Source organism: Anolis sagrei, chromosome 11 (assembly GCF_037176765.1).
Source record: "Anolis sagrei isolate rAnoSag1 chromosome 11, rAnoSag1.mat, whole genome shotgun sequence".
Taxonomy (NCBI): domain Eukaryota; kingdom Metazoa; phylum Chordata; class Lepidosauria; order Squamata; family Dactyloidae; genus Anolis; species Anolis sagrei.
In genome coordinates, this window is record NC_090031.1 from 16,324,706 (window position 1) to 16,337,894 (window position 13,189).

General features: G+C 41.1%; 1 protein-coding gene across 8 annotated transcripts in view; it reads right to left on the reverse strand.

Annotated features, from left to right (window-relative positions):
• Window positions 1-13,189, reverse strand: part of SPTAN1 (spectrin alpha, non-erythrocytic 1) — a 122,132-nt gene that overhangs the window by 23,515 nt on the left and 85,428 nt on the right. For 5 of the 8 annotated variants that reach the window (XM_067471949.1, XM_067471947.1, XM_060757199.2 and 2 more), the window contains 10 exons: window positions 12,879-13,076; window positions 12,274-12,420; window positions 11,088-11,191; window positions 10,815-10,977; window positions 9,109-9,123; window positions 6,206-6,337; window positions 5,056-5,193; window positions 3,436-3,540; window positions 1,932-2,140; window positions 1,699-1,819 (listed from right to left, as the gene is read on the reverse strand). In XM_067471949.1, coding sequence (XP_067328050.1) covers window positions 1,699-1,819; window positions 1,932-2,140; window positions 3,436-3,540; window positions 5,056-5,193; window positions 6,206-6,337; window positions 9,109-9,123; window positions 10,815-10,977; window positions 11,088-11,191; window positions 12,274-12,420; window positions 12,879-13,076 — 1,332 coding nt within the window. The remainder of the gene's footprint in view (window positions 1-1,698; window positions 1,820-1,931; window positions 2,141-3,435; window positions 3,541-5,055; window positions 5,194-6,205; window positions 6,338-9,108; window positions 9,124-10,814; window positions 10,978-11,087; window positions 11,192-12,273; window positions 12,421-12,878; window positions 13,077-13,189) is intronic. The other 3 variants (XM_067471948.1, XM_067471954.1, XM_067471952.1) reach the window with 1 other exon arrangement.

Sequence of the window (13,189 nt, forward strand, 5' to 3'; positions counted from 1 at the left end):
TTCTATATGTACTTTTGCTTTATTGTAATTGTTTCGGCTTGGACTCACATTAGCCATCCTGGGTCCCTTCACGGAGATGTTGGCAGGGTTTAAATAAAGTATTATTATTATTATTATTATTATTATTATTATTATTATTACCATATATACTGGAAGATAAGCTGAGTTTTTCAGCCCTTTTTTGAGCTGAAAAAGCCTCCCTTGGCTTATAATGGGGTCAAGGTCAAGGCCAGGCAGGGCCATTGCTTGCTATGCATGATATATTTCTCTCTCCTCTTCCCCTCCCCTTGACAGTGTGTTTTCTTTTCCAGTCAAGAAGGAGATATATTTCATGGACCCATTCAATTTTCTGGCTTTTTGTGTGTGTATCTAAATGTATTAACTTTATATGTGCACTTTTGTTCCCTTGGAAGCTTCCCCCTTATACGTTTTCAGGTTGCAAATCCTATATACATATAAATATCTAGAGATTTCCATGTACCTGTATAATTGTATACATTATTTTTATATGAATTTTCCCCTCACATGCTTGCAAATCTCTGCAAATCCTATATAGAAATAATTATCTATCTATCTACCTATATATATATGTATGTATTTGAAGATAGATATATGTGAAATTAGTATATATAATTATAAATCTATATCTAGCTCTGCATTGTTTACATAGGCATTGAATGTTTGCCTGTTACTATGTTGGAAGCCGACCTGAGTCTCCATGGGGAGATAGGGCAAGATACAAATGAAAGTCTGTTGTTGTTATGTTATTGTTGATACCATATACAGTAAATATTCAAAAACATTTAACCTACTGATGCCTCAATTAATGTAATAATATTGGTATCTATTTTTATTTTGAAATTCAAAAACATTTAACCTACTGATGCCTCAATTCATGTAATTATATTGGTATCTAATTTTATTTTGAAATTTGCCCATAGCTGCTGCATTTCCCACCTTCGGTTTACACTCGAGTCAATAAGTTTTCCCAGTTTTTTGTGGTAAAATTAGGTGCCTCGGCTTATATTCAGGTCGGCTAAAACTCGAGTATAGGCGGCATATGCTTAGGCTTCTGCATGGCAAAACAGCAAAATATGTGTTCTGTCACGGAGCTGGGCCCCTCCACTTTTCTATTGTACACACACTACAGCTACTAGCTTGCTGTCGACCTTTGCAGTCCAAAAGACAGTTGCGTCTGTCAAGTAGGAAACTTAGGTACCGCTTATGCAGGGGGGCTAATGTAACTAATTTATGACGCCATAAAAATCTCCAGCAGCATGCAAAAGAATGAGGAAGTACTCCATTCATGGCACAGGAAGATGGTGAAGGGACAGCTCCCCCAGTGGCCGGAATTCAAAAAGCATACCCTCATGAAGCTGGAAAGTTAAACAGCCTTGTGTTTATATATGTTGTATGTCTATGGCATTGAACGTCTGCCATGTATATGTGCATTGTGATCCAGCTTGAGTCCCCTTCGGGTTGAGAAGGGTGGAAAATAAACTGAGGCGGTGGCTCCGCCCACCTGCTACTTATACTCGAAGGGGAGAGTGGGCGGGGCCAACCGCCAAAGTTTTACTTACCTATCTAGAAGGTTCCGAAGTTGTCTGCTCAGCTGCAGAAACTACCATATGTGCCATTCACAGTGGACCACAATGGGAAAATAAACAATGTAAATAAATAAATAAATAAATTCCGTACCTGGATGGCAGGTTCATGCGCCGCCAACTCGGCCTCCAAGCGCTTGTGCTTCTTCCTCAGGTTCTGCACCCCAGTGAGGTCCCTGCCGTAATCTTCTGAGCTGACTAGAAGCTTCTTCTCTCTGAACATCAGAAGTGGGGGAAAACAAATGGATAAATGGATGGATACAGAGACACAAAAAGTCATAACCACAGCTAGAGCTGCAGAGTATAATAGGTCTCCAGGCTACACACTTGATCCAGGACTCCTCGTCATCCATGTCCCGGAAGAACTGGTGCAAGCGGTGAGACTCGTTCAGCTTGGCCCGGCGGGCGGCGGCCATGTTTTTGATCCGCTGGAACCTCCCGTTGATTGTGTCGCGCTTGTCCTTGACTTGGGAGGTGTCAAAAGCGCTGCTGGTCATCAGGCTGTCGGCCTGGCTGTTGAGATCCTTTAAGCGATCCTGGGAAGAGTCAAGGAGGAAAGGAAGGACCTTGTGAGCAACTTGAGAGGCAGTATTTTTGCTATGCTTATAATATAATATAATATAATATAATATAATATAATATAATATAATATAATATATTGTATATAGATATAATATTTATAATATTATAATGTAATACAATACAATACTAATAATATATTATAATTATATATTTTATATTACATGTAATATTACTAATAATATTACAATATAATGAGATAGTACAATATAGTAATATATAATAATGACATTTTACTATGCTAATAATAAAATATATTGTATGTGTGTGTGTATAAATGTAATAATAATAATAAATGTAATAATAATAAAAATAATACATAATAAATGTAATAATATCAAGAATAGAGTAAAATAATAGATGTAATTATAACAATAGAGTAAAACTATATAATAATAGAGTAAAATAATATAAATATAATAACAGTAATAATAGTGTAAAATAATAAATGCAATAATAATAATAGTAAATAGCATAAGATAATAAATGTAATAATAACAAGAATTAGAGTAAAATAATGAATGTAATAATAACAATAGAGAAAAATAAAAATAGAGAAAAATCTTGTAAGCCGCTCTGAGTCCCCTTTGGGATGAGAAGGGCAGCATATAAATGTCGTAAATAAATAAATAAATAAATAAAAATATTTTGTTTAATTTGTGGTTGAAGGCTTTCATGGCCGGAATCACTGGCTTGAGTTTTCTGGGCTATCCAGCCATGTTCCAGAAGCATTCTCTCCTGACGTTTTGCCCACATCTATAGCAGGCACCCTCAGAGGTAGTGAGATTCGTTGGAAAACTAGGAAAGTGGAGTTTATCTGTGAAGTAATGTCCAAGATGAGAGAAAAAATGCTTGTCTGTTGGAGGCAGGGGTGAATGTTGCAACTGGCCACTTTGATTAGAATTGAATGGCCTAGCAGCTTCAAAGCCAGGCTGCTTCCTGCCTTGAGGAATTCTTTGTTGGGAGGTGTTAGCTGGCCCTGATTGTTAGGAATTGTGGGAGTTGAAGTCCAAAACACATGGAGGGAGGGCCGAAGTTGACCCATGGCTGTTCTAGCCACATCTCTATGGGTTTTCTTTATTTTTTTAGTTCAGGTTTCATTCGAATGCTAGTTTTGGCCTTCAAACCACATTCGGCACAAGCGATGATGATAATTATGATGATTATTATATATTTATTTATAGCTAGTAGTCTTTAATCTGGGATTTGGCTGTTAGCAAAGCTTCATGAGTGTGAATACAGAGATGCTCACCTCGTGGGCAGAGATGTCTGCTTCTAGCAGCTGGTGCTTTTTCAAGAGATTGTTCACAGATGCCAAATCCTTCCCGTAATCTTCAGACGCAAGCAGGGCTTCTACCTATGGGATAGGTTAAAAAAAATTATATTTTTACCTATGGAAAAACTGCAACCATTACACAGTTTAGTCCCTGAAACATTTTTCAAAACAAGTAATAATAATAAATAGAGTAAAATAATAAATGTAATAATAGCAACAGTAAATAGAGTAAAATAAATGTAATAATAGAGTAAAATAATAAATGTAATAATAACTAGAGAAAAATAAATGTAATAACAATAATAGAGAAAAATAATAAATGTAATAATAACAATAATAATAGTGAAATAATAAATGTAATAATAAAAGCGTAAAATAATATAAATGTAATAACAGTAATAATAGTGTAAAATAAATGTAATAATAACAATAGTAAATAGCGTGATAATAAATGTAATAATAAAGTAAATAAATGTAATAGTAACAATAACTAGAGAAAAATAAATGTATTAACAATAATAGAGTAAATAATTAATGTAATAATAACAAGAATAGAGTAGAATAATAAATGTAATTACAATAGAGAAATGCAGGTTAGGGCTGGATAACCACGGAAAAATTTGTTTCTAAACTCAATTCGTTTTTAGGGGGTTTTTGCGTTTCGTTTTTTAAAAGACTTCCGAAATTTTTCTTTAAAAAAGTTCAAAATATACGAAATTTCGTAAATTACGAAACAATTACGAATCGATTCGTTAATGGCGGACGCAATTGCGCAATATGAAAAAAAACCCCCTCCAAATGGGACAGGGGGAACTTCTGAAGCTTCCCTCTCCCTCTGTTGTTGACTGTTGGTGTGATAATTTATTTTTTATCACTGATAAAACAAACAACAACTCTAAAACTTGCACCAGACATACGGAAATAATTTTGAAACAATTATGAAACAATTTCAAAACAATTACGAAATAAATTGAAAAATTTGTTTCGATTTTTAATTGCTCCTGCATGGCTCAATATCGGATCGTAAGCTAATTTAAATACGAATTAATAACGAATTACGAAATTAACGAATGAAACCGCCCAGCCCTAATGCAGGTTGCTTACCTGTAACTGCGTTTCCATGAGCAATAGTCTGTGAAATTCGCACATAATGGGTTTTATTCTGCACATGATGTGCGTCTTTCACAGACTACACGAAGGGGAAATGCAGGTTGCTTACCTGTAACTGCGTTTCCACGAGTGATAGTCTGTGAAATTCGCACATAATGCGCATGCGCAGAATAAAACCCATTATGTGCGTCTTTCACAGACTACACGAAGGGGGAAATAATAAATGTAATAATAAGAATAATAGTGTAAAATAATACACGTATTATTAATAATTATAATAGTAATAGAGTAAAATAATAAATATAAATAACAATAATAAATATAGAATAAATTTAGTTCCTGAAACAGTTTTGAAAACAAGACCCCAGTGCACAAAAGAGAAAAAAACACCTAACCTTTCACAATTAACAGCCCGAGTTATATTATATCAGGCCTTTAAAAAAAGCCAATACGAGCAATACGTTCAAAGGACACTGAGCTAGCTACCTCTGACAGCCAGAAGTCGAAGTCTTTGATGCCTGTGTTGAAATTCTGTTGTTTATTGGCCTCCTTCAGCTTTTGGCTCTTCTCTGCTGATTTCTGTACCAGGAACTGCCACTGGTCAGCCAGAGCAGCCAAGCGGGTCTGGGATAAGGAAAAGGCAGGCATTCAGAGTCAAAACGAGAACAGGAAGGAAGTCAGGGTCCCACAAAACTTGGCCAAAATATTCATTGAATGGGAGGTTGCGTTGATACAAAGTTGGCCCATGCCTTATCTAGAACAGCCATTTTATTATTCACAGAGGTCCTATGAGCCTAGCCCAGATATGGGCATGCTTCGGCCCTCCAGCTGCTTTGGACTCCAACTTCCACAATTCCTATCGGCTGGTAGGCTGTTAGGAATTGTGGGAGTTGAAATCCAAAACTCCTGGAGGGCCAAAGTTTGCCCTCCAAAGTTGGGCTTCCGAATGTGGTTCTCAAATCCAGTGTAATACAGCCATGGGGAAGTATGCCGAGGACTGCAGTGGCAAAAAGATGCACTTCTTATCAGAAATATTAAATAGGTATTTTTAATTTCAAAAATGTGAGTCAAACACTGAAAGGGCTAAATGGATGCAATGACTCAGCTGAAGAGAAGAGGCGACTTTTGGTGCACATGCTGGGGTCTTCAAACATGCCTCCGGAACCTTGGCCCACCCACGGATTGGGGAGAGGAGAGGAGGCGGGTGGAGCGCCGGGGATCGGGAAAGGGAGCCAGTCATGGGGAAGGGATCGAACGCGGAGAACGATTGAGCGCCAGCTCTGCTCGCACACCTGATGGCCGGGTGGAGCAGGAACGAGAGGGGCTAGGCGAGGCTCAAGGGCCCGGCCCCTTTGGGAAGAGGATCGCCCGGCAGCGAGGCAAGAAAGCCGAGGCTCCCCCCGGACTGCTAGAGCTGTTGTGAGCTGAGGGGGCGCTCCTCAAGTGGCGGTCGAGGGGCATTTACAGAGGCGCCTCTGCGCCCCTGGAAAAAAAAGTGTTCTGCGACCGCTTACTTCGCGTAATGGACGAGCCGCCCCTGGTCACGCTGCTGCTAATAAGTTACTCTGCTGTGCATTCATGAGAAGGGTCTTTTCTTAATAACCCTGATTGCCCAACACTTCGGTCCAGCACTCACCTTCACCGCGTCTTCGCTCCCGGCGCAGGCCCCTCGGTCAATGAGAGAGTTCCCCACATCGATGACGCCGCGGATCCGGTCCGCGTTGGCATGGAGCTCCGCTTCAAAGGCCTGATGCTTCTGATGTTTGCTCTGAAGGGAGAAGAGTGACCCGTATAACCAAGTGGCCCATGGCTCCCATGTTATTCTCAGGGGGAGGGAGCTGTGAAGCATTTGACAGAAAGAACCAAAAAGCTGAGGCTACTCTTAGTCCCATGGTTGCTGACTGCCCACAGTGCTGCAGGGTTCGAATCCATGTTTTCCCACATAGAAGCAGGAACGGATTGAGTTCTGGGAATGCTGGCTATTTCTCAACCAAAAAGAGAGATAAGGGGGAGCAAGAAGAAGGTGCCTAGTTCAAAGAGGGAGGAATTTATGCGCTCAATCTGCGTATTTCTGGTGGGACTGGGGGGGAGGATGAGTTTAAGTACCATTTAAAGCAGGGGTCCTCAAACTAAGGCCCAGGGGCCAAATACGGCCCTCCAAGGTCGTTTACCCAGCCCTTGCTCAGGATCAACTTAAGTCTGAAACGACTTGAAAGCTCACAACAACAACAATCCTATCTCATCAGCCAAAAGCAGGCCCACGTTTCCCATTGAAATACTAATAAGTTTATATTTGTTAAAATTGTTCTTCATTTTAATTATTGTCTTCTTTTTAAGTGTTTTTTTTTGCACTACAAATAAGATATCTGCAGCGTGCATAGGAATTCATTAATGTTTTTTTCAATTTATAATCTGGCCCTCCAAGTTTGAGGGACTGTGACCTTATTATTATTATTAGTATTTAATTCTGTTTTTTTCCACACTGTTACTATTTAATTGTTTCTAAACTTCTGTCTTGCACTTTTTAAACTTGTCTAGTGTGTTAGCCGCCGCCTTGAGTCCCCATAGGGAGAAAGGCAACGGATAACTATAGACAGTAATAGTATTAATAGCAAAATATGTGTTCTGCCATGGAGCTGGCACCACGACTTTTCTGTTGAGCACAGACTAAGTAATGAAGTGGACACAGCAATTCTAGCTAATTCAGAAACTAGCCTTTTCCTCTTGAGAACAAAAGGAGTTGCGTAACCTGCCCAGCAAGGAGGAACAATCCACTATGAATGGGTTTAACCAAAATGGAAGGATCTCCAAAATGGCAATCGCAGCTTACCAGGAGAGGTGTCATTGCTTCTGCAATGTCCTTCTCTGCTTTTGAGCCTATCTAATTCCGGTTTACGCTCGTCCTCAGTGACTCACTGACAAGCAACCAGGCTTTTTCCGGCAACTACCATCCCCTCGTCCTGCTTTCGAGCCATTGCTGGGGCCGGAAATCAAGACTTTTTTTCTCTGTCATCTATCCTTACTAACAGCATTGACTATTAGGAGCTTTGTTGTTCATTCGTTCAGTCGTCTCCGACTCTTCGTGACCCCATGGGCCAGCCCACGCCAGTGCTCCCTGTCGGCCGTCACCACCCCCAGCTCCTTCAAGGTCAGTCCAGTCACTTCAAGGATGCCATCCATCCATCTTGCCCTTGGTCGGCCCCTCTTCCTTTTACCTTCCACTTTCCCCAGCATCATTGTCTTCTCTAGGCTTTGCTGTCTCCTCATGATGTGGTCAAAGTACTTCAACTTTGTCTCTAGTATCCTTCCCTCCAATGAGCAGTCGGGCTTTATTTCCTGGAGGATGGACTGGTTGGATCTTCTCGCAGTCCAAGGCACTCTCAGCACTTTCCTCCAACACCACAGCTCAAAAGCATCGATCTTCCTTCCCTAAGGTCCAGCTCTCACATCCGTAGGTTACTACAGGGAATACCATGGCTTTCACTATGTGGATCTTTGTTGCCAGTCTGATGTCTCTACTCTTTACTATTTTATCGAGATTGGACATTGCTCTCCTCCCAAGAAGTAAGCTATTAGGAGCTACTCAACTCATTTTTACATTAACCCAGGAGCACCACTAGTTCTTGTGGTGCAATGAAGGTTAGTTGTTCAAATCGATAAGCTCCCACTGTTAGTTCTAGCTCCTGTCAACCTACCCATAGTTTTTTAAGTGTGTTGTCCCATTTGATAATGCTAGTGCTGTTTCATTGTTTCGTTGTTTTTAAATTGCTTGTATTGTTGTTATTGCTTGTATTGTTGTATTTTGGGCTTGGCCTCATGTAAGCCGCACCGAGTCCCTTGGGGAGATGGTAGCGGGATATAAATAAAGTGTTGTTGTTGTTGTTGTTGTTGTTATTATTATTATTATTATTATTATTAGCCTGTGTCTGTTTATATACTGTAATCTGCTCCGAGTCCCTTTGGAGAGAAGGGCAGAAGATAAATAAAGTGTTGTTGTTACTGTGGCAAAGGGAATCCCATTCAGTTGTGAAGAAGAAGTATGGAGCTCACGTGTCAAGTTCAAAGGCGCCATTGCTTCGTTATACTCAGGGAAGAGAAAACACTGAGCTACATCAACGTAGAAAGGGGGAGAAGAAAGACTAACCTAGTTCTTTGTCAAGTACTTCCCCCTCCCAAAATAAAAGAAAAGGGCTTGCAATTAACCAGTAAATTAAACAGACCATGCAGAAGAAAGACTGCTGCAAAACAAACACGTTAATACAGGATGCTGATGAGGTATTACAAAAGGAAAGCAAGAGCCAAAAATATATATAATACTTTGAACAATTGCACATACACACACGCACACAACTGAAGAAAACTACACCCAGAGGGTTAAAAGTCAGAGATCAGTACAACAATGTCACGGAGTGATCAAAACAAAAGGCCAAACCGACCAAACAAATGGTGAGTGGAGATGGAAATGGACTTCAAACAGAGCCTCCTGCCCACAGAATGGGCGCAGAGGGACAAACATATACCAAGGCTAGTCAAACTTACCAGGAGTTTGGAAAGCTACAAAACAGATTGAGAGAGAAGAGAAGATCAGTGCATTTTATACTGATCCAAATACGGGCACTTTAGCCTAACTAAAAACAAGAATGATTTTCTTTGATGGGGACGAATGTTATTTCGGTTCTATGCCTTGAAAATCAAAGCAGAACTGGGTCAAGCTTTGGTGTGGCTGGGAGGCCACATTTTGTTATTTTGGTGGTACGGTGAACATTACACCTGGATATGTCTCCTGTGTTATCAGGTCGACGCACCTCCACCAGCACCAATTTCTGCTCTGGGACCAGAGTGAAGAAAGGGGGCCAGGAAGACAGTTCCAACTTGTCTCCTGCACTGTGCTAATAATATAATATAATATAATATAATATAATATAATATAATATAATATAATAATATTACATTACATTATATTATATTATATTATTAGCACATATAATATAATATATTGTGCATACATATAATATTGATATTATATGTATATATATGGCACAGCTGGCTGAGTGTCAGCTGCATTAAGATCACTTCTAACCAAAAGGTCATGAGTTCGAAGCTAGCCCAGGTCGGAGTGAGCTTCCGACCAATTGTGTAGCTTGTTGTCGACCTTTGCTAATTTAACTAATTTATGAGGCCATAAAAAAGACTCCAGCAAAGCATGCAGGGAATGCGGAAGTACTTCTCAGTGTCGCAGATGGACGATGAAAGTGACAGCTCCCCTGGCGGCCAGAAAAGTTAAATAGCATCTGACTGTCTGTCTATATCTGTTGTGTGTCTTTGGCATTGAATGTTTGCCATATATGTGTACATTGTAATCCACCATGAGATCCCTTCGGGGTGAGAAGGGCGGAATATAAATACTGCAAATAAATAAATACAATATAATGCTAATAATAATACAATATTATAATTATATATTTTATATTACGTGTAATATTACTAATAATATTACAGTATAATGGTATAGTACAATATAGTAATATATAATACTAATATTGCGCCATGGTAATAATATAATGTATCATATTTACATATTACTTATAAGCCCCTCTGAGTCCCCTTCGGGGTGAGAAGGGCGGAATATAAATACCATAAATAAATAAATACAATATAATGCTAATAATAATACGATATTATAATTATATATTTTATATTACATGTGATATTAATAATAATATTACAGTATAATGGTATAGTACAATATAGTAATATATAATACTAATATTGTGCCATGGTAATAATATACTGTATTATATTTACATATTACTTGTAAGCCCCTCTGAGTCCCCTTCGGGGTGAGAAGGGCAGCATATAAATATCGTAAATAAATAAATAAATATGCAGGTGGAACTAAAATGCACCAGGACCAACTCGGGGGCATATAATACTACACAAATTAGGTTGTAACTCCTATGATTCCTACTGTGAGTGGCCCCCAATCCAGAGCCAAAACCAGTGGAGTCTCTTTCTCTGGAGGTTTTTCAGCAGAGGCTAGATGGCCATCTGTCAGGAGGGCTTTGATTGTGTGTTCCTACATGGCAGAAGGGGTTGAACTGGATGGCCTTTTGGAATGCTGCCTTCCTTGAATTCTCTCCTGCTTGAGGAGAGACCAGATACAAGCATTTGCCCTGCTTCTTGCCTATCTCTTTGTATATCCCTTGGGATGAGCGACAAGGCAACAGAGGGCGAATCCATCTCACCTGGATGTTGGTGGGATCTTTGTAAGACTCGTCGCTTGCAGTCTGAAGCTTCTCGCTGATCCACGCCTCGATTTCATCCACGTCTCGGCTGAACTGCTGCAGGGTCTGAGACTCACCCAGTTTGGAGCGCTTCTCGATCATCTGGGCTTTCAGGCGGCGCCACCTGAAAGGAAGCAGTGCCCAGGCTTCACAGAGGGCCATCATCGAGAAAAGGCACCAAAGAAGCCTCGGCCTTGTGGACGTCCCTCTCGGAACCCACACCAGTCCACTCACCTGTCCAGGACCTCATTGCGTCTGGTGGCAATCACCCCTTTCGCATAGTGATCGGCCGAAATCAGCTGGTCAGCAAAGGACTGGAGGGCTGCTATTTTTTCCTCCTGTACAAAAGGGAAAGACACAAAAGGAAAACTTGTGTTGTTTCTGGAAACAGAAACACCAAGTGAAGAGCTGTATGACAATAGAGCAGGATTTGATCTAAGCCCACTTTTCAGTGAAGGAATCAAAGTATCTCTGGAAATGGGAAGAAAACTGCTCAGCACAGAACATGGTCCAGAATCCTTCTGCAGGTTGCCTTGGGAAACATGAGAACTTGGACTAGAATCCAGAACTTAGTCGAGAATCCAGATCCACCTGCATGTTGCCTTGGAAAACACGAGAACTTGGTCTAGAATCCAAATCTATCTGCAAATTGCCTTGGGAAGCATGAGCACTTGGTCTACAATCCAGAACTTGGTCTACAATCCAGATCCATTTGCATGTTGCCTTGGGGAACATGAGAACTTGGTCTACCATCCAGAACTTGGTCTACATTCCAGATCTATCTGCATGTTGCCTTGGGAAGCCCAGATCTATCTGCATGTTGCCTTGGGAAACATGAGAACTTGGTCTATAATCCGGAACTTGGTCTACAATCCAGAACTTGGGTCTAGAATTGAGATAGATCTACAAGTTGCCTTGAGAAGCATGTGAACTTGGGTCTAGAATCCAGATCCATCTGCATGTTGCCTTGGGAAGCATGAGAACTTGGTCTACAATCCTGAACTTGGTCTAGAACCCAGATCTATCTGCAAGTTGCCTTGGGAACATGAGAACTTGGGTCTATCATCCAGAACTTGGTCTACATTCCAGATCTATCTGCATGCTGCCTTGGGAAACATGAGAACTTGAGTCTAGAATCCAGATCCATCTGCATGTTATTTTGGGAAACCATGCTGCAAATCCAAGATGGAGGGTGCAGCCGCACTGGTGTTTAGCTGGACAGCTGCCCATAAGCAACAGCTTGGCTAGAAGACTAGACCAGACAGACCTCTGGTGATCTATGGCTTGCATGTTAGCTAATTCTACAGACATTATGAGACATCCACTTCACGAGAAACAGTCACACTGGGAAGGAAGCTGCACTGCAACACAATAGGTGCCGTCTGGCATCTTTCTGCCCAACTGGAACCCCTTCTCTCACCTGAACGTTGATGGCCTTGTCGAAGTCCTCGTGCTTCTTGATGAGGGCCTCCACGCTGTCCAAGGAATCCCCTTTGTCTTCGGTGTTGAGGAAAGCCTCACGGGCCGCCATCCAGTTCTCGGCCTGCTCACAGTCCCTGTGGAAGAGCTGGAGAGAAAACAAGCAAAACAAGTACAGAGATTAGACTATACCACCCTGTGGTGATCCCATGGAAAGGATGAAACAGAGCCTCAGAGAACCCATCACTCCTTGATATGAAGCCAAAGTTGGAAAAGAATGGAAATATTTTGAAAGGCAGAATTAAAAGGCAAAATAGGGAAAAAAATCAGTAAAAACTGAGGAACAAGGGAAAGTGACCCTGCTGCGGGCAAAGGCAGAAAAGACAACCAGAACCAATCCAGACAAAGCGGATGTGACACTTTCCTGCCGGTCTTTGGTATGTGCAATTTCACAGAGACCACAACGAAGAAGGGAATGATCCTGGCACAGGTTGTTTGCCCTTACTTATCAAAAGCTTGCCTTGGAACTCAGTTACAAACATGAGTTATGGCTTCAGATGTAAAGCACAGACCTGAAAAGGAAGGGATGCGACTGGACGCACATACCTGCAATTCCAGGCACTGATCCAACATCATTCGGCGCTGGACCCAAGCCTTTTCTAGGTCAGCCCGCTCTTCATCCAGGATGTCCAGCTTCTCCTTGATTTCTGGACTGGCGTAGTGGCCGTGGGCCAAGAGCTGCTGCCCAAACTGTTCAAATGCCTGGAAGGTGCCAGCCCTGGCATCGATCTCAGTGCGATGTTCCTATAACAGGGGGAGAGGGAGGGGCCGGATTAAAGTAACGCCGATCCCAAACAAGATGCGTTTATCACTGCTATCACAAAGAGAGACAGGATCCGACTGCTGTAATGTTTACA